We start from the raw sequence: 24,962 nt of genomic DNA, 5'->3' as shown, positions 1-24,962 counted from the left end.
AAGGGACCTGGGAGCTGGGAAAAGTTAGGAAGAACCATGCCAACCACAGGGGGGCACTGCATCCCTGGAGTGTGCAAGACCAACAAAGCAGAGAGGTCAGTCAAGGACAGCAAAGCCCCACTCCCTTGCTCCCAGCAGACAGCATCTCTCCCTCTACTTAATTCTTGGGTTTCCTAAAGATGCAGACACATCTGTAGGAGAGAGAGAGAGACAGTCAACACCCATTCACACCCACCTCCATGGCAGATACACTGTCTGATATGTATACACAAATGTAATTTACTCCCTCTTCTGAGGAGTACCCTGATAACAGTGTTATCTTTTCAGGTAAATGTACTGAGAAGACTGGCCTTCCCTTCCATAATGAACAACAGCAGGTATTGCTGGTCAAGGCTGTAAGTTCTCTGCCTTTTCTGCATGTTTATCTAGGAGCTGGTTGGTCCAATGTTCCAATTATGCTGTTTTGTTTCTTTAGCATGGCATTTAAGCCCTGCTTGCTGTCTACCCTGTGTGTGGTTGGTCAACACCCTCACCATCCATAGCCAGCTCTGTAACTTCTGTATTTCTGTGTGTGTGCACGCGTGCTGTCACTTCCGTCATGTCCAACTCTTTGCGACCCAATGGACTGCAGCCTGCCAGGCTTCTCTGTCCATGGGATTCTCCAGGCAAGAATACTGGAGTGGGTTGCCATTCCTTTCTCCAGGGTCTGTATCTCTGCTAGTCACCTAATACTGCCCCCTTCTGATCCTGGCCTACTGCATTTAAGATACAGTTCATCCTGTGTTAGACAGTGAGGAAATGCTCAAGATTCAAGCATACATTCCACACTCCACTTTGATGCCAACGTGTCAGCACCAGATCTCAAGCTACATTAGTCCTTAGCTCAGTTCCAGAGGAAAGTGCAATTGCCTATGGCGTTTCTATTATATGAAGTAATCTAACAAATGACCTTGTAACAATCCATCTACAATCCTCTTGCCAGTAACACTATATGGTGCCTTCTCATTTTCACTTCTTGTGTCCCAAGAGCATAAGAATCAGCCTGCAACAGCCACAGACTATCTGAAGTCCTCTTGATCATTGTTCTTACTTGAAAAGCTTCTCAGAGAACCACACGCATAGTCTAATTAACTCCCTGATTCACAGAAGAGGAGAAATTCCTGAGAGGAAGTCCTCTCTTTTGCTGTAACTCTCCTGAAGGAGTCTTCAGATTGGGATCGACTATGAGCAATCCAACCTTTCTAGCAACTGCATGAGGCCTTGTCTACTGACTGTATTGATCAATCGAAAATGAAATCTACAGAACCTTAGGGAGGATCCCCCCAGAAAATGAGTCAAAAGATGTCCTTGGACTCTTGCGTCAGTTTTCTATGCTTCCTTCTTTAAATCACGATCTTGGTGATGTCTCTAAAATCCTATGGCATTTCTCAGTGGGCCAGTCTCTTAAGATCTGAGTTCCTCCTCTGGTCCCCAACTGGGATACCCTATCAATATCAAGGGCAATACCATGCTATTGGAGTAGGGACCAGTGACCATGAGGTCACATTTTATAGTGTGTCTACGCTATACAGGGGCTTCCCTGGTGGCTTAGACAGTAAAGAATCTGCCTCAAGAGTCCGGGGTTCAATCCCTGTGTCAGGAAGATCCCCTGGAAGAGGGCATGGCAACCCACTCCAGTATCCTTGCCTGGAGAATTTCATGGACAGAGGAGCCTGGCGGGCTACACACAGTCCATGAGGTCCACAAAGAGTTGAACACGACTGCGCGACTAACACTTTTGCTATACAAGCCCTGTCCTGTGGTTTTGTCACCTTGAGAAGGGAAATGTAAGGGCTGAGCAGGGAGAGACAGAAAAGGGGCACGAGGCAGGCATATTCAGACCCAGAAGAATAATGGAGCTCAGATTCCTCTATAGTTTATTGTTACAGCAGAAGTTGTGGGAGACAGGAGGGCACCCCCCACATATAACACACTGTGGTCAGAGCCCCAAGGCAGCCCTTCCCACCCCCATGCCAAGCCCCAAGCAGCCATGCCCAGCTTGGCTCCCCCCCCACCCCCCTCTAGACACACGCTGTCTAGATAGCTACCAAAGTTAGAGCAGCCGGTGGCCCCAGTCCCCTTCCTACTGCCCAGCTCCAGCCCTTCCGTCACATTTGTTCACCGCCCACCACCTCCCATTCCAACTTCCATTTCCACACTGAACGTTTCTGGCATGTCCTGAGGACCACTAACCCACCAGCAGCTCTCCCCTGTCACACGTTCATTGAGGCCCATGCCCTTCAGAGGCACGAAGGATTAATGCGACACCATGCCAGCTTTGGTGAGAGGAGCCCCAGCCCAGAGCCCCTTACCCTTGCAATCTGGGATAAGGAGGGAGAGTCTGGGGGAGTCACCACGGACAACTTCCACAACCTCTTGTCCCTTAGCTACAGACACCCAGATTAGGGAGCAGGGATACATGCCTTCTCCGCCTAACACCAAGATGAAGGAGAGGGATCATTTAGGGGTCTGGGTCCCTAAGAGATATTAGGACATCTCTCCCAGGAGCTGAGGGAAATCACAGGTTAGAGGTCAAGGTTAGGGTAGCAATCAAAGATCAAGGTCATCTCCCCACATGATCTGCCCAGCTTCCTGTGCTCACTTGGGCCCAGTGCCCTGGGCACCTCCCAGGTTAGTACTGGGGGAGGTGAGGGCTGGGTCCCACACCAGGACAACAAGGATCATTCAACAGGAGACCTCCATGGTGTGCCCTGGGGGCCCTGAAGAGAGAGTCCCAGACTCGCTGCTCTGGGACAGGGTGCGAGAGCGGGACCGGTTGCCATCAATGGATGCTGCGCTGGTCAGGGAGGCCGTGCGAGATCGGGACAGGCGAGTCATGCAGGATGAAGCCACTGTGGAGACGGAAGGGAAAGCCAGCAGTCAGAGCGGAGGTGGGGAGAGAAGCAGGCAACTCAGAGTGGGGTGCTTGGGTGGAGACGAGAGTTACAAATGGGGCCAGGGGTCAATGAGCTTGATTTGACAGACGGCGGTAAATCCAGGAACTAGCCTGAAGTGGTTCCTGCCCCCCGTGGCCCTCCCTCCTCCTATGCCACAACCTCTTGTCTTCATGACAGCCTCTGACCCCCATACTCACTATAGCCCATGCCCTGCAGGAAGTACTTGAAGGCCTCGGTCAGCTTGCCTGGCTGTGAAAGTAAAATGAGGAAAGGGAGACAGCAAAGTGAGGTTAGAAACTGAGCTGGAGCCCATAGCCATGGCAGGTTAGAGATGGGGTGTGTAGCAAAGGGTATAGTTCAGGGCCACTAATATCCCACCCCACGAATGGCAGGGGCGCTCACCTGAGTCAGCTGGGGCTGCCCCCCAGAGTCAGCCATCTGTTCAGGAGAGAGTCATCCAGAAAAAGTGATATACATATACACCAATGAGCCATGCCGAGAGGTACGAGAGGGCTCTCTTCCCTAGGCTTCCCACTCCAGGCCGTTGGGGTGTTTTCTGTTTCTTTTACTCCACCCACCCACTTGCTCCCATGTAGGACCCTGGAAGCCAGCCTAGCAGCTGAATCTGGAGAAGATCTATGGCTCTGGACCGGGGGCCAAGAGTCAGGCTGAATGTGGAATAGGGTTACTGACCTTGAGGAAAGAAGTCTGGGTGGGGTCCAGTTTTGAGTTACATTCCACCTGGAGTAGGGAGAAGGTTGAATGAATGAAGTCACACTCCCAGTGGCCCCTCCCAACCAAAGAACCCAGAGGCCCAGACCCAATTCTTTTTTTTTTTTTTTTTTAATTTTATTTTGCCCATACCCACAACATATGGAATCTTAGTTCCCCGACCAGGGATCAAACCCATGCCCCCCGCATTGGGAGCATGCAGTCTTAACCACTGGACCACCAGAAGAGTCCTCCAAATTCCTTTCTTATCAAGCCTCTGCCCATTTCCTTCTTGTCAGGAATCAACCTCTTATGCCCCAAAGTTACTCTCCCCGTCCCCAAACAGAGCTTGCTTCTTGGCAAGATAGCCCTCTGACTGCCACCCTCCTTCACCCACCCCAAGACTCCCTACTGACCACTGCGTCTTCATGGGGTGCTTGGTCTCCTACCACCAGCATCACAGGGCACCTAGAGGCATAGTGTTGGGGAGCAGGTGGTGAGCCCCTGGCACTCCCTCCTCCGCCTCCTCCCAGAAGAACAGTTGGCTCCAAAGAGAAAATAACCTTCTGAACCCTGCTGACCCCTCCAACAGAGTTCAAAGGGGTAGGACCTAGAGGGTGGTGGTTTGCTAAACAGGATAGGGGAAGAGGTGACAAGAAAATTCCCTGGCAAAAGACTCTCCTTCTAAAGGGTATAAGCGTCTACTAGGGGAAGATCCAGGGAGAGAGGCAAAGCTTTATCCCTTAAAGTCTTACTTGAGGGTGGTATCGCCTCCACGCACAAAGTTCAGGTCTCGGCGACTAAAGAGGGTTTAAAAGAAGAGTAGAAATTTTAGGCAAGCAGTGCTACCCACCCAGATGTAAGCCAGCTTCCCCATGAGGAAGCAATCTTCCTCCCCTAAATTAGAGTTGAATATTGGTGATTACAAGTGAGAACCGAAGGAGAAGGTGGCAGACAGGCCTCAAGCACGAGCCCTATGGTCACTTGTGCCCAAGTCCCTGGTCAGAGGGCAGTGAAGGGGATGAAGGGCATGAGGACCAGAGATCACCTTACTTCAGGGAATCCAAAAATCCAAGGAGGTAACAAGAGAGAGATGGCCGGCTTCTCACAATTCTACCCCCCAAACCCCCGTCTGTCCTGCAGCTGCCCCCTACTGCCCAACAATCCCTGCCCACCTCGCACAGCCTGCTTCCCCTCCCCTTGGCCCCTCTGTGCCTCCCATGACCCCCATTCCCGCTTCTACATTTCTCATCCATGCCCACTTACTTGTTGTAGCTGTTCCAGTACAGTTCAATGTTATCCAGGTTGGGGGCATGTGCAATGATATTTCTATACTTTTGTATCAACTCAGAATTTCCGGACAGCTCTTCCTGAAGGAAAATAGAGGGAGAATAAATAGGGCTGGGAAGAGAACTCAAAAACAGTTACTAGATGCAAACTTCCCTCCCCAAATCAGTCCCAAGTAAGGAAATCACCCCACACATTCCAGTCCTTGCTGGTTCCCTCTACTTCTTCCATCTTCCACAACCACTTACCTGGCTGAAAAGATGTCCAAGGATCATCTCCGAAATGGAAGAGGTGAGACCTGTTAGCTATGAGGACAGGGCAGGTGAAAAAGCTCAGGACATTATGAGGAGTAGAGACCCAAGTTTCTTTCCTGCTCCTTCCCCCCTTCCTGCTCCTTCCCCCCTCCCTGAAGCTCACAGGCCAGCCAGTTATGTTGTTAGAGCCTAAATGGACCCACACAAGGGGAAGCCCCCTCAGATCTCAGTGCACAGGCCCCCCAAACCTTGTGGGCTGCCCAATCCATCCAGCCTTTGGCGTTGGGATCAATGTTGATGAGGACAAGACCCTCGACGGTATCAGGGTGGGTAAGCTGAGGGGCAGCAGAGGGAAGTTAGAGGCAGGCATGGACTTATCCCCTCCCCACTGAGCTCTGCCCACCCCAGGCTCCATGGGGCCTGCTTCCCACCCTCGTACGCACAGCCTCCCCCCAAGCACACACTGTTAACACTGCCTGGGCCTTGGACCCGCCTTTTGCTTATCTGGGATTTTTTTTAATTTCTTACAGCGTATCGCGACAGGACGTAGGCCCCAGCTCCAACACCAATTCCAATTATTGTGGAGAAACTGTGAAAGGTAAATGTAGGTCTAATGGGTCCGGGTATCCAAAACTTTGACTCTCCAAACTCCTCACCCTCCTTCCTAAGGCCATGGGCATAAAGGACAGAAAGGGACCTTCCTTTGGGGGGATGCTGAAAAAGAAGGTGCTAAGGAGCTAAAAAATGGACACTGTAGTCTTTTACCAGCTCCCTCCAGGGAGAGTGAGTGTCTTGAAACACCCACATGCCAACCAACCAGACACTGTTTCCTGTGTAGCTCTTTGTCCATTCTCAATTTTCAGGAGCTAGTTCAACTAGTTCTGTTTTCCTTCCTGGTTCCTCTAGAGGAACTGGGAAGGGGGGCACTTAAAGCAAGATATTAAAAAAGATACAACTTTGGTGAACAACAGGAAGTATCAGGAGAAAGAGCCCAAGAGGTGAACCACAGCTGCCCAGGGCCCTGATGCCCAGGAAAAGCCAAGTCAAGGACAGAGCCCAGGTGTCATCAGCACTAAGTATGCACCGAAGAGGCCACACCCGGCTTTCTTTTCCTTCTCTCACCCACTCTGCCTCGGTCTGGAGGAGGCACAGGGAGTGGGAGGGAAAGACAGGCTTGTCTGGTTCCTCAGGGACTGTGTCGCCCACTCCTCTTCTTCTCTAGCTTTCAGATCAGAGCAGACCCTCCTCAGCCTGAGGCAAGGCCAGGCACACAGCTCCCTTTTCTTCTCCTCCTCCCTTAGGGCTACTCTGCTGACTCAAGTCAGCTTTCCAAAGCCACCCACTTCCTCTCAACTGGAATAGACAACATCTAGTCCAGACAGAACTCGCTCAGGAGTTCTACGGGCCGCCTTGTACTGGAAAGAGAACTCTGGCTCGGAGAGGTCCCCAGGCCTCTCACTTTAAGTACTGCAGGATGCAAGGGATCATGTCCGCAAGCTGGTCCAGAGATGGGTACTGATACCTGGGGAAGAAAAGAACGTTAAGGAAAACACCAACCTGCCCCCATGGCCCCCACCTCCATGTCCTACTCATTCTCTCCCAGGGTCACCATTTGCCCTCCCCTTCCTCCTCCCTGATCCAATCTGCTCCATACCTGCCATGTGCCTCACAGCCTGATGAGGAGGGAAGGAGCTAATTCTCACCCCAAAGGGAACACGGGAGCCCCCTCTTCCATGCCAGGGGCATCCACATGAACCCGCACGAAGTTCTGAATGATTTCCTGCATATCCGCAAATTGAAACAGCGGCTGGAAGCAGGATTTATCTAAAGAGAATCCCCATCACCCCAACAGTAGAGTCAGACGGGGAAAATGTCCCCAGGTCAGAATCCACCCTCTTTCTTTCATGCCACATTCAGACGAGGAGAGAACTTCCCCTTGACATGCCACATGGCTCCTTTCCCATACTGGCCCTTCCCCTCACACTGGAGTCTTGCCCTTCCCTTCACAATGGAGTCTTACCCTCCCCCTGCCCCACCAGCCTCTTCCCAGAAAAAAATGGGAGAGGAAGTGAAGGTCCTTACAGTTGAGTCCCACATCATGGTAGGTGAGTATCGCTGGCCGTTTGGGTTTGGGGGTGCCATAGACAGTAAAAGTGACAGAGCCATAAGGTGTCTCCACAGAGTGAGTCTGCAGGAAAACAGGTCACCATCAGGCAGGAGTCAGGCTGAGAGGAAAAGAGGCACGAGAGGAGCCTCCATGAAAGTCAGGGCGTTGAAGGGGTAGGGGCAAAAGAGAGGAAACTGGAGCCAAAAAGTAGAAGTAGGATCAGCAAGAATTTAGGTAAAAATGACACTGGAAGATGATTTAGAGGGTGGGAAAGAATAATGAAAGATCGAAGAGCATCAGGGAACTCAGAAAAGAGGGAGGAGAAGGCAGGAAAGCAGGGAGATGGGGACAGGAAAGGACTGGAATAGAAGGAGAAAAAGCAGAGAGAAGAAAACCAGGCAGGGGCCCCTCCTTCCTGGGGCGAGAAGAGCCCCTCCTCCCACCTGGGGCTGCCCCAAACTGTTACCTGTCCCTGGTCCAGGAGGATTCGGGCAGCTAACTCAGCCTCCTGGAGAGATACACACAGACAGATACACACAGAAACACACAGTAGAGTCACAGAGAGAGAGACAGACACAGATAAAAGAAAGGTAGGCAAAGAGGCCAACGGAGACCAATGACAGAAAGAGATTGACGAAAAAGAGACACGGAGAGGATGAAGGTTAGCATAGTGACAGGAAAAAAGCCTGGACTCTGAGCCGTGGTGTTTGGGGAGAGATAACATGGGGAGACGTGGAGAGCGTAGTGGGGTGTGAGTGACAATGAGATCATGAGTCTAGGAGGGGAAGAAGTGAGGGCTATGCTTCGAGGTCTGGGATTCCGGACTGGGAGTCAGGGGTCTCTGATAACCTTGGCCACCTCGGGTGTCTGCCCTGGCAACAGCGGCTTCTCCTCCGTGATCTGCACTTCCCGCAGCTCTGCCATGGTGACCTGGCAGGGTGAGGAAACACAGAGACTGGGGAGGCTGCCCCTACACCGCACGCCTCCCCCAACCCCTGGCTTCCTCTCAATACTGGACATTGCTGAGTGCGGAGGGCCCCAGGAGCTGAAGACTACTCCAGGACACAGAGAGAGGTGGTCCGGCACCCCCAGCTGTAGGGCCAGGCCGCTAGGAAAGAGGGCTTGGGGAAGAGGACTCAGGACACCACTTCCTTTCAGCCTGGCCATCCCAACACCCCTCACAACCGACACCTTCCGTACCCCCTCCCCTATCCTGGATGGAAATATCAGGGTGGGGCAGCAGGGCAGCTCAGGTTTCCCAGGCTATATTTAGGGGCCACCCCACACTCCTAGTTAGGTAGGGGGTGAAACTCGTGGCTCAGCGACTGGGTGCTCTAAAGATACCAAGGGATGGGTATCGAGAGTTCACCACTGACTGTGACCTTCGACTAAAGCGCCAAGGTCAGCAGCGCAAAGAGAAAGGGGCTAAAAATGACCTGAGTAACATGACCAAGGGGGGGAGGGGGAAACCAGAAAAGAAGGACAAGGGACATCTGTGTCCAACAGACCCAATGCCTCCCTTCCTCCCAAGACTCCTGACTTGGAATAAAGTAGCATGTATTCAACCTTTGGGGCCAGTGAGGAGCAGAGCACCTGTGCAGACCAGCAGAGTAAAAGACCAGCAGCCCGGAGGTGGGGTCACTTACTTGGCTCCTATTGGCTGGATGAAGTAGGGTTAGGGGTCAGGGTTCTCACTCCTCCTGGCTCTGGGGTCTGAGAAAACAAGGCAATGAGGTCAATGACATGGGAGACAAATCCTGGATCTTTTAGAGACAAAAAACCTAAGCCAAGACCTGGACTATCTGGGTCACCAATCCCTGCCAGGTCACTAACCCTCCCAATCTGTACCCACGAGTCCAGTGAACAAGTCTTCTCCAGGCTTCAGCTAGAATCAATACAGGCTGGCGTGGTCTGCCGGGCAACACAGCAGGTATCAGTCCAGGCTTGGGAAGCGGGGCGGGGGGCCGGGGGCGGGGCGGGGAGAGGAGAGAAGGAAGTGCTGATGTGGAGGAAAGAGCGTGTCTTATGTCAGAACCTCTGGATTCTACCCCAGGCTCTGCTGCTCCCACTGTGACCTTGGCTCTGTCTGTCACTACTCTTGCGCTCAATTTCTTATTTGCAAATTAAAGTGGGGACTAAGGGATCCCCAAGATTTTTGACAGCTCTCGAGTGAGATGGGGTGGCAGAGCACGACTGTTTCCACCATTAAAAAAAAATTTTTTTAAGCCTCGTGCTTTCGCTTCTCTCCTCCACCCAGTTTCGGTGTGGGTCCCGAAAGTGGAGAAGGGGTGTGTAGGGGGCGTTTCCACAGTCTCTCCCCAGCGTGCCCGGACGACCCGCAAGGGCCGAGAGCCAGCTGGGAAGGGATGGGGAGGACAGATGGAACTGACTGGGCCCAGCCCCCGGAACCTGTCCCTCCGAGTCCCCTCGCTGCCATCCGCGTGGGGACTGACAATTCGCGCGGCTGGCGCGGAGAGCCCTGGACCCCGAACTCAACTTCGTGCACGCCCTAAACACGCCCTGCAGCCCGCGGAGCCTCCGCCTCTGTGCGCCGCGGCCTCGCGGCCCTGTGGGCCGGCTCCTGCCCACAAGCCGTACTCTCCGAGGCGTTGGGATCCAAGCGCCTCCCGGCACCCCCAGGTGCCAGCCTGGCCCCGCGGCCCCACTCCCGCCCTTCCCCCTACCTGCTGCCGCCGCCGCCGCTTCCACCTTCACTTGCCTTTGACTCCCCGGCCCGCCCCGGCTCGGGCTCCCCACAGACCCGCCCCCGGCCCGCCCCAGCCCGCCCACCGGCCGCCAGCTCCCCGCAGATCCGCCCCAGACCCCTGGTAAACACGCCCCCCTTCACCCCGCCCGGAGCCTCCCACTGCTCCGGGAGGGGCAGCGCTGGGGGCCCGAGGGGAACTCTAAAGAAAGCCAACTGCTGGGTGCTTCCAGACTCCGGCCCGCGCTCCCCACAACATTCACTACCCGCCCCCGCCCCGACCCCGGCAACCCGGCGGCTGTGGGTGTGGGGGATCCCTTAGTCCCGTGGGGGATCCCCACGCCCGCTCTCAGCACCGCCCCCACCCGTGATCTGGCCCTGCCTGTAGCACTCAGGCTCCTTCCTGCGCCCCGACTCCGAGGTGGGAACGGGTAAAAGGGAGACGAAGCCAGGGTGCTGGCACCCCACGATTTTGACTCCACCCGCCTGGAAACAGAGGGCTAGGCCAAAGAAGGATCGCTGCTGAGGAGGCGAGGGTCTCGACCGCGGAGAGGGGAGGTGTGCCTGCACCGACTAGGGAGTGGGGGCGTCGAGGGCGCGGGAGTTACAATTTCTGGGCGCCCAGGGTCCTGGTACCTCCTGTCTCTGCAGTGTCCCGGCGACTGCTCTCCGGGTTGCTCCCTGAGAAGTTGGAAAACAAGGCGGGGAGGGAGGGGGGGGGATGCGGGGGGCCGCTATAAATAGAGGGAGATCGCGGGAGGGGGGGGAAAGGATGGCCAACGGGGACTCCCGGGTCAAGGCCCCAAGGAGGGGCGGAGGAGGGGCCAGGACCCCCAGGGGTGCTGACTCTTGGGTAAACAGGCACAGGGGTGGAGTTAACTCTGTGGAAGTGGGGTGGGGGTTTAGGGAGGACGCAGTGTCCCGGGCTGGGACCCAAGAGACCCTGTGGCTTCAGTGCTAACCCCTTCTATTCTGGCCCAGAGAAGGAGGCCGGCTAGGGCCAGCCAAGGCAATGGTTTCTCAGGGACTGCGGCGTCTCTTAGGGCCTGGGTGGGTGTGACGGCCTGGATCCCTCACTCACCCTGCTCCCTCCCCACCTATATGCACCCTCCCTGTGCCCCTCGGGGAAAAGTCACCCAGAATGAGATAGTTATGAGGCTAAAGGGATTCAAAGTTGTCTTACACAAAAGGACACAGACTGGATTTCTCCCCACCTGCGCCCTGTCCAGGTTCCCTTCCCCCAGAGGTCCCCACCCCATCCTCCTTCAGCCTGGTTCCTGAGTTGCCATTTCGGGGGCTGGGCGCCAGGCCAGTTGGGAACAATGGCCAATGGAACTGGAGCTGCCAACTGCAACACCAGCTCAGACTGCCCCCCCAAGACCCCTAAATTGCTTTCCCCCTCCTGCCTGGGAACCACCCCCCACAACCACCCTCACCACCCCCTCCCATCCAAGGAACATCAATGCCCCTTTCATCCCCACTTGGCAGGGTCTATTGGAAAGGAGGGGCCAAGAGGGAGGAGGTGACCCAGAGTAGATCCCGACTAATCAAATCCAGCTTTTAACAACCCCAAACCTAAAGGATTCCCTCTAGACTCCCCAATTTGGGGCACCCAAGTTTTCCTCCATTCCCTTCCCCACTCCCTTCATAACCATTTACCCAGAAACTGACACAGAAGCTGGGCACCCCTGGCTCCTTGCCTAGTCCCCTCTCCCCTCTGGATGCCAGTTTAACACTCTCCTGGACAAGGAAAAGCCTGCTGGAATTGGGACTGTAGATAAAAATGCATAGGACAGAAGAGAGCTCTCCCAGCCCAGCTGGAACTGGGGGAGAAAAGAGAGCCTACAGTGAGAAATTCTGCCTGCTGCCTCCTCTGATGTATCTAAAGTAGGTCTTACTTGGAGTGGGGGAGGGAAGGACCTGGAGGTTCCAGCATCTAAATCCGTCTCTGGGTCAGGATGACTCAGGGGGAACCTGATAAGGGGCCTACGCAGGGGCGTAGGGCAGGCAGGAGTCAGGAAATTTCCACTGGGATCTGTTTGCTTCCTAGGCTAGGGGTCTCAGCCTGCCACAGGCAGTAAGAGGCTGCTTCTGCTCTAAGATGGGGTCCCTCCTTATCAGGGCAGATCTCAGCCTGGTCCAGTGTCAGTGGCCCAACAAGAACAATTTCCCTAACTTCCTTCTCTTGGACCAAGAAGCAGCTTCAAACTATACCTTCCAGTTGGCAACAATAAGGACCTGCTCTGCGCAAGCCACTGTATAGATGGAATTCAAAGAAGTGTGAGTCTAGTCATACCTCTCTAGAGCTTAGGATCCAGTAGTTGAGAGAAGATACAAAGATAGAAAACGTTCAGAATGACGTAATAATATAAGATTAATTGTTTACACAATAAGTGCTATAGGAAGAGTTTCCCATCCTTTTCAAGTGGGAGATCAGAGACTTCCATTCCCAAATGATGATTTTAAAATCCCCTGATGGAGACCAACTGTGAATTCAGCAAATACTTTCAGGTAAGTTTGTTCAGTCTTCTGGTAATTGTAACATCTATGCATGTATGCACTTACATGTGCAAAGTTTATTATTTACTCAATGACCAGTCTTCTGTGTGTGTATATATATATATATATATTTATATATATATATATATATATATATATATATAGGTTCCACAGGCCCTCAATAACTCAGAAACCCTTGCCCAAAGAGGCTTCAGCCCACAGGCTAAGAACCATTATCTTAGTATAATTCAGAGAAGGAAAGGGTTTTGTTCTTAGGGTAAAGCATCCTATGAGAAGTACAGTACAGTACTTGCGTGAGAAGGAGGGGCATTCTATTAAGGCAGAGAGACCATAAAGGAAAGTTTAGGGACAGAAATACACAAGTTAATTTGATGAACTGCATAGTAGCTACTACGTGGAAGATAATTCCTACATAGTATCCCCCGCAATACTATAAGATAAATATTATTGTCCTCACTGTACAGATGAAGAAATTAAAGCTCAGAGGTGTTTAGTCTCTTGCTCAAGGCCACTCACTAGTAAATGACTTATCTAGGACTTAAATCCCTGGATTCAATCCTCTCCAAAGTTATTCTGTCTCTACCAGGCTTCAGGTAGCCTCTGCAGCATAGAGTGATTAGGTCATTATGGCCACAAATGCAGAGTAATACTGATGAAATGTGACATCTGGTAAGGTGGATTGGAGCCAAGTGTGAAGGTCCTTGAATGACAGGTGAAAAGGGTTGACTCTTCAAAAAATTTTGAAGATCCAGAGTGTTCTTGATCAGGAACAATGGATAAGTAATTGTTTTGTGAAAATAATCTGATTGGGAGCGGAGGGTTAAGAAGAGATGGATTATGGAGTGGTTGAAGGTAAGGCATTTGACTTAGGAAAGAGGTCATTTAGAAGCCAGAATAATCAACTAGATATGAGATGACAGGGACTTGAATAAAGAGTGGGAGTAACAGGAATGGAAAGGAAGGAGTGGATTTATAAGACAAGGGAATTACAGAAATTGGTGACTGATTAGATGGGATGGGGAGGGAAGTCACCGACCTAGTGGCTCTATTTTAGGAGCCATGAAGTTCATTCCTCTAGATGGTTTCCAGCAAGAGAAAAGGCCAAAGAGAAACTCCTTCTGAAAGAAGAAACAACACATGTAGTAAAAACTGAGTAAAATTACAGCATTACTTTAAAAAGAGAGGGGAGGGCATTCCCTAGTGGTCCAGTAGTTACTCAGAGCCTTCACTGCCGAGAGCCTAGGTTCAGTCTCTGGTCAGTGAACTAAGATTCCAGAAGCCATGTGGCATGGGAAGAAAAAAATATCCCTGACCTGCATAGAAAATTAAAATTATCTGGAAGATTTTGAGAGTCTGAGGCTCACCCTCACCCTAACCCAGCCAGGTGTGTGACCCTACAAGGCCCACACTCTTTCCGTGTGGGGCCCAAACTGGAAGCCATTTCAAGTTCCTATTGAGCCTGGTCTGCCAAAGCCAGTGGGATTCTCCATGTGGGTCATTAACCCGGCCAGGAGATGAAAAAAGGACAGTGCTAGACTGATGTCAACCTGTTTCCCTTAACTCCTTCCCTGAGCTCTCCTCAACTTTTGTTGAGGGACAGAGCATAAGACAGTTTAACTAGGACCAGAGGACTGGTTCAAGCAGGGCTGAACCAATGAGGGAAGCTTGGTCACTTGCAGAGATCAGGAGTTTGGTAACATGCTCAATGCAGCATGCAAGGTAGGGACCCAAGACCCCCTCCCCCAAGATTAGAGCTGTAACAGGGGCTGAAAATGATGTCACATAAACACTGCTGAGGTCACAGAAACTTCCCTCTCCTCCCCTGTCTCCCTCCCCACTGCCCCCCAGTCTCCTCAGCCAGCCGGCTCCCACGGATCTGCACACACTTACCTACAGAGGCTGGTTAGGGTCAGACACCATCCGGGCACTCTCAGGTACACAGAAGTGGTGGGGAAGTGGTTGGCAGTGGTGATTATTCAGTATGTAGGATCCACACTAGTATCGCTCGTACTGGGAACAGTAGGTCGGACGGGTGTGTTTGTTCCTGTTGCTGATTCTGATTTTACTGTAACCTTCATCATTCTTACTCCTCAGTCCTCCCCCCTCCCTCACCCCCAAGCCTCCCCCCCTTACTGTCCTCCCCTACCTCCCGTTGACCATGGCATCAGAAGCAGAAAGAACGTTCCAGCGGTTTGCTGTCTTTGGAGAATCGTCAAGCAGTGGCACTGAAATGAACAACAAGAACTTCTCCAAGCTGTGCAAAGACTGTGGCATCATGGATGGCAAGACGGTCACCTCCACTGACGTGGACATCGTTTTCAGCAAAGTCAAGTAAGGGACCACAGACGGGTGTGGGGGTGGTGAGTAAAACAAGCAAGGTCATGGGATGTGGCAGGGTTTCTGCAGTAGAACATTTGTAACAGGTCTCCTGAGCACCTACTGGGTGCCTGGCTCTGCTAGGCCCTGACCTCAAGACATTCAGTATATAGAGGCCCCATCTGAGTAAGAGGAGGGCTGGACCTTGGAAAGCAATGACTTCATGTTCCCCAGTTCCTGGATTTCTGTCTTACTGACCAGGGCCAAGAATGCCCGAACCATCACATTCCAACAGTTCCAGGAAGCAATGAAGGAACTGGGCCAGAAGCGATTCAAGGGTAAAAGCCCGGATGAAGCCCTGGAGAACATTTATAAGCTCATGGAGGGCAAGGACCCAGCTACCACTGGTGTTACTGTGAGTGACAGACTTCATTCCTAACCCTGACTCTGCTTCCCTGAGTCCCTGCTGCTCTCATCTCCCCTCCTCTGCACCAATGTCCCCAACCCTTTTCAATAGCAGAAGGGAGACGGGGCAGAAGGCCTTTGGGCACTTTTAGAGATCATCGAGTCATTTCAGAAGTGAGGAAACCGTGAGAAGTGACTTACCCAAGGTCCACAGCGATTTTATTTATTTACTTATTTTTCTTTTCACACCTATTTTAATAGTAAAACTTAGACTCATTCCCAAGTATCCAGGATCTGGGCCAAGCCACCAGGGCCAGGTGGCTTTGGGGAAACACTGAGCACAGAGCACATGCTACCTGCTCCCTACTCCTCTTTGCGCTCTTATGTAATGTCTAATATCTGACCTCTTGCCTCGACCCACCTTTCTGTTCCCTATTTATCCCCTCTCTACTAAAAGCTCTTTCTACTGTGGGTTTCAAATAGGGCCTTCCCAGCAGGACAGAGGGGCTTCCCTGATGGCTCAGATGGTAAAGAATTTGCTTGCAATGCTGGAGACCTGGGTTTGATCCCTGGGTTGGAAAGATCCCATAGAGGAGGGCATGGCAACCCACTCCAGTATTCTTGCCTGGAGAATCCCCATGGATAGAGGAGCCTGGAGGGCTACAGTCCATGGGGTCACCAAGAGCTGGACAAGACTGAGCGACTAAGCACAGCACAGCAGGACAGAACTTGTGTTTTAGGTCTGCGGTTGAAGTCCTCTGGCTGCAGCCTAGTCAAAATAGCTTCTCTGGAAGCAGAAAAATCCACACACACCTCCCTACTCATTCCCATGCCCCGGATTCCTTTCTCACGAGTGGATGGCTTTTATCATAGTTCCTCCTCTTGTCTGCACCTGAGCCCTAAGCAGGCAGCACCATGCCAGGGGTTGAACATGGGCTCAGACAACTAATAAAACTACTCGAAGGCCATTTCTAGAGAAGGGCTGTGACAGTGGAGGGGAAGGAAGGGAGAAGGCTCAGGCTCCTCACCCTCTGGCCCACAGAAAGCGACAACAGTGGGCGGGGTGAGCCGGCTGACGGACACCAGCAAGTACACCGGTACCCACAAGGAGCGCTTTGACGAGAGTGGCAAGGGGAAAGGCATCGCGGGACGGGAAGACGTGACTGACAACTCAGGCTACGTGAGTGGCTACAAGGGTGCTGGCACGTATGATAAGAAGGGCAGCAACTAGGGAGTAGCCTCATCTTCGCCTGTTGGCCCTTGACCCTGCATCTTGAACACCAGGGAGCTTGGAGGGGACAATAAACATCTGTGTGTGCAGCAGTTCATGAGCTCCGTCTTCCACCCGGGGAAGGATGAGGGACCCTTGGTGCAGAAACAGAGAGAAGAGCCGAGAAACCCAAGGGTAGGCCTTCCCAGAAGCACGTCCTTCATTCTACTTGGCTTCCTCATCACTGGGTAGCATCCCCCTCAACAGCTCCTTCTAAGAACATGGCTGAGGAATATACTTGGAGATAAGCGATAAACTAGCTGTGGAGGCAAAAGTATTTGCTAGTTGTGCTCACACATTACCAGTATCCATCACCCCCAGCATCCTAAAGGGGAGTAGCAGTTCCCGATTTGACATAGCACGGCCCAAATACTAGCAATGAGACCGTTCCCTGTCCCTCCACCTTCCTCATCTGCTGCAGTCCATGTTCTGTTGGGGAAGAAATAGACACCAGAGATCTGGTGGCCAAGGATCAAGGATCTACTTAGCCTAACTCCTGTTATGAGCTTATTCTAGAGCTAAGGGTTTCCCTGGTGGCTCGAGAATGTGCCTGCATTGCTGGAGATGTGCAGGAGACATGGGTTCTATCCTTGGGTCAGGAAGATCCCCTGGAGTAGGAAATGACAATCCACTCCAATATACTTGCCTGGAAAATTCCAGACAGAGGAGCCTGGTGGGCTACAGTCCATGGGGTCGCAAGAGTCAAATACGACTGAGCACACAACACAACAAGGGTAAGGAGACTTCATTTTCAACCCAGTCCAGAGCTGAGTCTTACCCCACCCACCTCCATCGTGGTAGATGTGGGACAGAAGATCCTACTGACCCTACTGCCAAAGGGTGGCCCAGGAAGATGGCCAGAGGTGGGTGACTTCCAGGACTCTAAGAGTAGGAGTTCTGATGCATTGCAGGAAAAGTAATGAAATCAGAACTAATTCAGATGTGCTTTTTATCTTTTTATTTTGCAACGATTAGACTCACAGGCAGATGTAAAAAAAAAAATACAGAGAGATCCCATGTACCCTTCTCCCAATTTCATCCAATGGTTGTATCTTACATAATTCAAATATGGTTTTAAAACCTTCTGTGATCACAGCTGAGCCCACTTCGTCCCTGCCTTGTCAGAGGCAGATCCTGGATTTGGGGGGATATCAGAAGGAGCTTCAGGAAGGAAAAGGATGCAGGAATCTCTGGGAGAACAGGTCAGAGAAGATAACTTAAAACTCCAGTGGTCCAAGGCGAGAAGGATGGAAGGAAAAGAGGTCAGAGAAAGAATACAGGATGACTAAAGAGGTTGGAGGTGTTGGGGAGAGACTGAGAGCTGAGGGGGATGTCCTGGAGAAATGAAGCTGATATGAGTCTAAGACTCTTAGGGAGGGTCCTACAGCTAGAAATAGCCACCATACGGGTGAGCGAGTGGAGGGAATCGTAAGGGAGATGGGGAAGACCGAGAAGGGAAAGGTGGCAGGGAGAGGATTTGAGACTCGGAACCGGTGCCATGGTGTGAGCTGAGGCTCTGGGACTCCGGCCAGGATTCAGGATCTGGCCCAGTAGATGGACAGTCGCTGCCAACTGGACACAGTCAGCTTCTTGGGTGGGTAAAACGGTCTGTGGGAGAGCGAGAACGGTGGCGGGGGTGGTGGGGGGAGGGAAACAAGACAGAAAAGGCCTAGAAGACAGTACAACGTTGCATGGTGACCAAAAGTCTGGACATACTTCCTGCCTCCCTGGTCTCTTGGGAGGGGACTCTGCCTGCCTGTGAAGCCAGAAAGGAAGCCTTGTACCAGGAATCTGAGCTTCAGGAGTGGGGACAGGCTAGTGTGTAGCAGTGGCCATGCACGGGGAGTTTTGCGGGGGTGGTTTTAGACCGAAGGCTTCCCTTCCTAGTAGAGGCCAATGATATCTATGGGTTCACCATCATGCTTTTCAGAGCAGAGCAGATACAGCCTTTGGTTGGTCAGGGTGCTGTTGTAACGGCAGCTGGTTGGCGGCTGTCTGGGGTACAGGGAGCAAATTGTGAGCGGGATGGAGTCCTTGGTGAGCGTGCAGTATTCATTGTAATTCTCACAGAAGCTCTCACTGTATTTGCAGAACTTCCAGATGACTGTCCAAGGGGCATGTAAGACATAATGGATCCTTGGGCAATACCAGCTTTCTTGCCTGCCCCGAACATAGGACATCAGACCATTGCAGTAACCTTGGAAACCTTGGGCGTAGGTAACCTTGGGATAGTCAACGTGTAAGGTACGGAAGTTCTTGATGGCAAGCTGAGTCTTGATGTTTTCAAGCAAAGCTGTCCCTAGAACAACCTGGAGGAAGAGGAGCTGGGCCACAAGTGGTGCCATTCTTCCTGCTGGCAGAGTTAAGGTGGTTGGAGACAGAGGTGGCTGGCTGTCCCTGCCCAGAGCCTCCAGTGTGCCCCCAGCCTCCCCAGTGCGCCCTCCCCTATGCCCTCAAGGCCCAACTGTCCCTCAGAGATCATGCAGCCCAAGTCCTCATGCATCAGAGAGAGGAGACATTTGCCCAAGGTCACCCCGCTGGTCGGCCACCTCTAACCATTCCCCATGTCCCTGGGTCTACCTTAGAATCTCAGCTTCACCCCATCCATCTGGGAGCTGTGACACTTACGAAATAAGAGGTCCAACTGGTCCTTGGGTAAGAGGCTCTTCCTGGTTACCCTGGCCTGGTTAGTCCTTCTGGTAAAAATGCAGAGGGTCCAGAAGTGACAGGCTCAGCAGCACTTCCCTGACTGCAGCTTAGGAGGGATGGGAGCTGGAAGGCAACAGGACAGAGGTGGAGTCTTCCTGCCTGAGGCCAAGGACAGCCAACAGGTGAGAGAAGAGGCTAGAAAGGTTGGTGGATAAAGACTGGTGTGGGAGGAGGGCCTGTCCCCTGGGATTGAGGAGCCCCTTGGGCTGAGGGGGCTGGATGAGGAGGAGGAAAGAGCCATTTACCTTCTGCTCTCCTCCTCTCTGGTGTCATCAGAACACTAAGTTCCAGTCTCCTTGCCAGAAATCCCCCGGTTCTTAGGCTTCCTTTGATGTCTTCTCTGGTTCACAGGCCCTGCTCCCGTGGAAAGGTGATAAGGAAAGCACTGTCATGTTTCTGAGAAACAAGGTGCTGCTTATTCCTGACCCTCAGAGAACAGCGGGTCTCCCACTCTCTCATCCCACTCCTGGGGGCCCCAGGGCCACATATACAAGGGAGCCTCCCTGCCGCCTGAGTGCTGGGCTAAGAACCAAAGACCATTCTGTGGACCCCTCACCATCTCCGTCACCGACTGCACTCCAGTGGTGATCACGCTGACCTTGTAACCTCAGGCCCTTTAGCGTCAGGGCACTCCTGGAAACTTATGAGTGCTGACCCCAAAGGCTCAAACTTGTCAGGTGGAAGTAGACAGCGTCGCCTGGGCTGGAGGCGGTGTGGGCCGGTGCCCAGTAGATCAGATTCTTGCTGTTTAAAAAAAAAAAAAAAAAGGGCCAGGCTACTAAATCGTTTTCATCAACCCCTGCCCCTTCACAGTCCTGGACTTCCACGGGCTTCTCGGCCTTGCCTCCAGCACCTGTTGTCCAGGTTGTGTCTTAGGACAGCTTACCATTCTCTCCCTGGAGAGCAGGAAAGGGGAGTCAGAACAGAACCCTGAGTGTTCCAAGGCCGGTGTGTGATTCACAAGGGGTAGGGGGCATGGGGAGATCCACGGGTGTTCCTCATTCACAGCCCCCCTTAACCTTGCTCTTTGTTTTTTCTTTTAAGAAATTTTCTTTTTATTTATTTATTTATGGCTGTGCTGGGTCTTCATTGCTGTGCACAGGCTTTCCCTACTTGCAAAGAGCAGGGGTTACTCTCTGGTCATGACGCACAGGCTTCTCTTTGCAGTGGCTTCTCTCGTTGCAGAGCGTGGGCATACAGGCTTCAGTAGTTGTGAGACTTAGTTGCCCCAAGCCATGTGGAATCTTCCTGCGCCAGGGACCAAACCGGTCACTCCTGCATTGGCAGGAGGATTCTTATTCACCGCGCCACCGGCAAAGTCCAAACTTGCTCTTTCCGACAACACAAGGCAGACTCCAAAACCAAACCCATCCTCCTCCAGCTTGCTTTCCCTCCTGCCTTGTCTGTTTCCTCAGTTACCTCTGCAAGAAATCTGAGAATGATCCTCCACCTTACCCTCTCCCGAATCCCATCCATTTGGAGGCAGTACTACAAGATGGTTAAGAGCAAAGCTTTTGAGCCAAACAGACCAGGAATTGAATCCTGGCTCTGATGCTTCCAGGCTGTGCACCATGGATCTTAGTTCACTAAACCAGTATAAGTTTCAGTTTCTTCATCTGTCAGTGAGGATAATATTCCATACCTCGAAGCAGTATTAGGATTCATGAAGATGTATATCAGGAGCTCTTAGCTCAGGGCCTGGCACTGGTATGAGCTCGAGTCCATCAGTCACGCAGCCCTGACAATCTCTTAACTAAAATTTTCCTCGAACCTGTCTCTTCCATTCCTATTCCTTCTCCTGCTCAGGATCTCCTTCTCTTGGACACGACACACTCTCCAACCACAAGAGGACTCTCCATCTCATAGGGCAGAAGACCTCCGTGACGTGGCCCCCACCATGTCTCCAACTGCATCTTCATCCCTGCCTGCTTCCACCACATCTTGTTCATCTTATCTCCTCTACCCAGAATGCTGCTCTCTCCTCCCACTCTCACCCCCACCCTCAGTTCTTCTGAACCAGTTCATGTGGAGATCAACCCAGAGGTCATGTTTAAGAAGCCTCTGTTTGGAGCATCTCCTTAGGGAAGTGTGCACAGCTAGGCAGGTGAGGGGAAAGCCCACACAGGCAGGTGGTTCATCTGTATCCTTCAGGCTGGTCTATCAGCCAACACCCTGTGGGAGCCCATGCAGGGTGGTGCCAGAGCCTGGCTGACTCAAGTCTTTGTTTTGAGGAAGCTAGCATTATGTGGCCCCAGTCTCAGAGCATGCCATCTCTTCCTTATTTGCTCAAGGCTGCAACTTCCCTTGGAAGAGAAAGGGGCTTTTTGTGCCTCTTTGTCTTCCACTTCCTTCATTTGCTACTCCCCCTTCATCACTGACCTCCACTTGCACAATTACAGAAATGGAACAACACATCATAAAAAGTTTAGGATATGATCTCAGGTTAACCTACTGAGCTTCTGTTTCCTCTTCTGGAGAACGGGATTGATGCCTTCCTTTCCTCATGAGGCTGTGAGAATAAAATGAGACAGTTAGTATGGAAATGCCTTTTAGTCATTCAGTTCAGTTCAGTTCAGTTGCTCAGTTATGTCCGACTCTTTGTGACCCCATGAATCACAGCACGCCAGGCCTCCCTGTCCATCACTAACTCCTGGAGTTCACTCAGACTCACGTCCATCGAGTCAGTGATGCCATCCAGCCATCTCATCCTCTGTCGTCCCCTTCTCCTCCTGCCCCCAATCCCTCCCAGCATCAGAGTCTTTTCCAATGAGTCAACTCTTCGCATGAGGTGGCCAAAGTACTGGAGTTTCAGCTTTAGCATCATTCCTTCCAAAGAACACCCAGGACTGATCTTCAGAATGGACTGGTTGGATCTCCTTGCAGTCCAAGGGACTCTCAAGAGTCTTCTCCAACACCACAGTTTAAAAGCACCAATTCTTTGGCACTCAGCTTTCTTCACAGTCCAACTCTCACATCCATACATGACTACTGGAAAAACCATAGCCTTGACTAGATGGACCTTTGTTGGCAAAGTAATGTCTCTGCTTTTCAATACGCTATCTAGGTGGTCATAACTTTCCTTCCAAGGAGTAAGCGTCTTTTAGTCACTAAACAATATATAATTGGATATCTAGTTATGGTCCTATACCAACTTACTTTTTATTCCCAACTCACTCAACATTGGCAAGTCTTATATTCCCCAAATGAGCCAAGTGACCTCCCCACATCTCCACTGCCAATCTAGAGCCCTCTGTAATGCCTGACTTAAATTCATCTTCACCAAGCTTTCTATTAATCATGCCCCATGCTAATTGCTTGAAAATATTTTAAAATTGTTAAATACTACCTGAAAAGCACTACAACAAATATTGGGGGAAATAGAAAAGTAAATGAGACAGTTCCAGTCCAGATTAAATTTACAATTCAGTAGGAACAACACACGGATAAACATATGTTACAAAGTCATGATCATGGAACCAGAAAAAAGTGCTGAGTGTATGATTGGCCTTTGAGTTTCAATCTTCAATCCTTGTGGTTTGGTCTTTAAAATCCCATCCTGATCCATAGTATTGCTTCATCCATTCTGACATCCTTGTGATGGTTTCATCTGCACCTGAGGCCTGAGATTTGTTAAATTGTTACCCGGTTATACTGGACTTTACTTATACAACAATCATCCTAGAGATGAAGAAACTAACTTTTAGAGAGGGACAGCAGCTTGCTTGAGGAGGCCACCTGTCTAATTCAGTGGTTCTCAAGGGGGAGCAGTTAATCATGTCTGGAGACTTTTTTGGTTGTCACAACTGGGAGGTGCTACTGGCATCTAATGGGTAGAGGCCAGAGATGCTGCTCAACGTCTTCCATTGCACAAGGACAGCTCCCACAACAAAGACGAACCCAGACCAAAGTGTAGCTTGTGCTGAGGTTGAAAACTTCTGTTCTAATGACAGAATCAGATTCCCTAACAAGAGCAAACTTACTTATACCTTACATATTGAAAAGGATTGGTAAATATCTAAGACTTAGAGACTTTTTGTTTGTTTGACTTTGCTTGTGATGGTGCTGGTTCTTCTGCCAGCCAAAGGACTACTGACCATTCATCACTGGAGCACCCTTTTGTTATTTTTCCCCTGAAACTGACTCTCTGCACACAGCCATGTACACATTCTCTCCCTCCTCCCCTTCCCAATGGTAGGATTCTAGAACCACTGGCTAGACTGACAAGTGCAAAGATGATTCCCTATGATCAAGGGGGAGCCCTAAGTGAGCTCACTACAATCTTGGTGGCTTTACCTTTGCCCTTTCCAAATCAAATGGTTCCAATAGCAAACTGTCCTGGGTTGTCCTTGAACTCAAAGGATTGTTTCAGCCACTTCAACCTCCTTGTCATAATTTGACCTTCACCCCAGGGTTAGAGTTCAGCAGCTGCACTGTCAGTTCCTCAACTGGGACTGGGATCATTCAGGTGATACCACCTGGGAATGGGATCACCCAAGGCCAGGACAAATGCCTTCTAACATTGAATTTGAATCCTTTAGGGTCACTAACTGTGCTGTATCCTGTGGGAATAGTCTAACAGATGGTCCGTGTCTTCTGGGAATTGACAGTCAAAACTGGAGGAAAACAAATATATATGAAGAAATAACCAATGATTCAAGGCAGAAAATTATACATTTTGAAGACAGTAAATGTAGGAATTTAAAGATGAGAGAGATCCCTCTGAATTAGGAAGGCCAAAGAAAGCTTTTTGGAGGGAAATTGAAACCTTTGGATGGATCTCAAGGAACAATTAGGTGGAGATAAAGAGAGTTATGAGCCTACTGTATAGCACATGGAACCCTGCTCAATGTTATGTAGACACCTGGATGCAAGGGGAGTTTGGGAGAGAATGGATATAAGTATATGTATGTCTGAGTCCCTTTGCTGTTCACCTGAAAGTATCACAATGTTGTTAATTGGTTATATTCCAATACAAAATAAAAATTTTAAAAATATAAATAGCATGTATAACATATATTTTAGAAAATGTACGAATTTTTGCCCAAAAAATTTGTGACATTTTGATTCCACTTGTTTGACTTAGTATGAATAGAATACTAAATTTCTAATTAAAAGAAATAGATATGCATCAAGCAACAAAGTTTTACTGTATAGCACAGGGAACTATAGTCAGTATCTTGTAATAACCTATAATGGAAAATAATCTGAAAATAATGTATGTGTATATGTATAACTGAATCACCTTCCTGTGTACCTGAAACACTGTAAGTCAACTGTACTTCAATAAAATATACTGAAGGAGGAAGAAAAGCGAGATAGTTGCAGCCTCAAAGCTTGAAAAAAAAAAAAGAGGGGGTGGGGAAAATTATGAAAGGCATGTTTGAGGAAAGAAAAAAAACCATCCTGGCTGAGACTGAGGCACTCAGTGGGAGAAAAGTCAGAGACAAAGTTAGAAAGGTAGGTTTGCCAGATTGTGGCAGACCTTGAGTATCAAGCTAAGGAATTTCTAACTTACTCCATAGACAAATGGGGAACAGGCAATTGCTTACGGGACAGAGTGACCTGGTGAGGCCTCTCAAGCCCACACCAGGTTCCCCACCCCTACATCCTGGCTGGTCTAAAGGCACTGGTCTAGGAGCCAAGGATTCCAAACTTCCGTCACTGCTGCCTCCTACAGATCCCAGCTGTTCCAAAAGAGGTCATGAGAATTCAAAGACCCAAAGTGAATCCCACATCTGACCCC

General features: G+C 50.8%; 3 protein-coding genes across 15 annotated transcripts; 1 reads left to right on the top strand and 2 right to left on the bottom strand.

Annotated features, from left to right (window-relative positions):
* Window positions 1–1,899: 1,899 nt before the first annotated feature.
* NDRG2 (NDRG family member 2) lies at window positions 1,900–10,717 on the bottom strand. Of its 10 annotated transcripts, none has more exons than XM_061430575.1 (17): window positions 10,636–10,717; window positions 8,942–9,008; window positions 8,145–8,225; window positions 7,762–7,803; window positions 7,271–7,376; window positions 6,892–7,012; window positions 6,648–6,710; window positions 5,717–5,777; window positions 5,437–5,523; window positions 5,183–5,239; window positions 4,914–5,017; window positions 4,403–4,447; window positions 4,064–4,115; window positions 3,630–3,677; window positions 3,339–3,374; window positions 3,134–3,185; window positions 1,900–2,891 (listed from the first exon to the last, which is right to left on the bottom strand). In XM_061430575.1, exons 3-17 carry the CDS (start codon window positions 8,217–8,219, stop codon window positions 2,725–2,727), a joined length of 1,116 nt encoding a protein of 371 aa, XP_061286559.1. In that variant the 5' UTR covers window positions 8,220–8,225; window positions 8,942–9,008; window positions 10,636–10,717; the 3' UTR covers window positions 1,900–2,724. The 10 variants fall into 10 exon arrangements, with proteins under 10 accessions (XP_061286559.1, XP_061286558.1, XP_061286560.1 ...); XM_061430574.1 differs by lacking the exon at window positions 10,636–10,717 and adding an exon at window positions 9,980–10,076; XM_061430576.1 differs by lacking the exon at window positions 10,636–10,717 and adding an exon at window positions 9,144–9,248.
* Window positions 10,718–10,835: 118 nt separating this feature from the next.
* Window positions 10,836–16,563, top strand: TPPP2 (tubulin polymerization promoting protein family member 2). 4 transcript variants are annotated; one of them, XM_061430587.1, is made up of 4 exons: window positions 10,836–12,510; window positions 14,614–14,850; window positions 15,097–15,250; window positions 16,283–16,563. In XM_061430587.1, the coding sequence occupies exons 2-4, from the start codon at window positions 14,678–14,680 to the stop codon at window positions 16,469–16,471; spliced, it is 516 nt and encodes a 171-aa protein (XP_061286571.1). In that variant the 5' UTR covers window positions 10,836–12,510; window positions 14,614–14,677; the 3' UTR covers window positions 16,472–16,563. The 4 variants fall into 4 exon arrangements, with proteins under 4 accessions (XP_061286571.1, XP_061286569.1, XP_061286572.1 ...); XM_061430585.1 differs by having other exon boundaries at window positions 15,070–15,250; XM_061430588.1 differs by lacking the exon at window positions 10,836–12,510 and adding an exon at window positions 14,380–14,453.
* An 888-nt stretch (window positions 16,564–17,451) lies between these two features.
* RNASE13 (ribonuclease A family member 13 (inactive)) lies at window positions 17,452–19,407 on the bottom strand. The gene is made up of 2 exons (XM_061430590.1): window positions 19,139–19,407; window positions 17,452–18,863 (listed from the first exon to the last, which is right to left on the bottom strand). Exon 2 carries the CDS (start codon window positions 18,853–18,855, stop codon window positions 18,394–18,396), a length of 462 nt encoding a protein of 153 aa, XP_061286574.1. The 5' UTR covers window positions 18,856–18,863; window positions 19,139–19,407; the 3' UTR covers window positions 17,452–18,393.
* Between the last annotated feature and the right edge of the window lie 5,555 nt (window positions 19,408–24,962).

Source organism: Bos javanicus, chromosome 10 (assembly GCF_032452875.1).
Source record: "Bos javanicus breed banteng chromosome 10, ARS-OSU_banteng_1.0, whole genome shotgun sequence".
Classification (NCBI taxonomy): Eukaryota; Metazoa; Chordata; class Mammalia; order Artiodactyla; family Bovidae; genus Bos; species Bos javanicus.
Note: the sequence above shows the minus strand (reverse complement) of the source record. Positions and strands in the feature narration are given on the sequence as shown.

Excerpts from the sequence above, each read along its gene's own strand:
- NDRG2 (XM_061430575.1), bottom strand. The coding sequence starts at position 8,219 with ATGGCAGAGCTGCGGGAAGTGCAGATCACGGAGGAGAAGCCGCTGTTG. Across the intron at positions 7,013-7,270 it reads CCATGATGTGGGACTCAACT|ATAAATCCTGCTTCCAGCCG; the intron begins GTAAGGACCTTC and ends GATTCTCTTTAG. Across the intron at positions 6,711-6,891 it reads GCTCCCGTGTTCCCTTTGGG|GTATCAGTACCCATCTCTGG; the intron begins GTGAGAATTAGC and ends TTTCTTCCCCAG.
- RNASE13 (XM_061430590.1), bottom strand. The coding sequence starts at position 18,855 with ATGGCACCACTTGTGGCCCAGCTCCTCTTCCTCCAGGTTGTTCTAGGG.
- TPPP2 (XM_061430585.1), top strand. The coding sequence starts at position 14,678 with ATGGCATCAGAAGCAGAAAGAACGTTCCAGCGGTTTGCTGTCTTTGGA. Across the intron at positions 14,851-15,069 it reads ATCGTTTTCAGCAAAGTCAA|TTCCTGGATTTCTGTCTTAC; the intron begins GTAAGGGACCAC and ends CATGTTCCCCAG. Across the intron at positions 15,251-16,282 it reads CAGCTACCACTGGTGTTACT|AAAGCGACAACAGTGGGCGG; the intron begins GTGAGTGACAGA and ends TCTGGCCCACAG.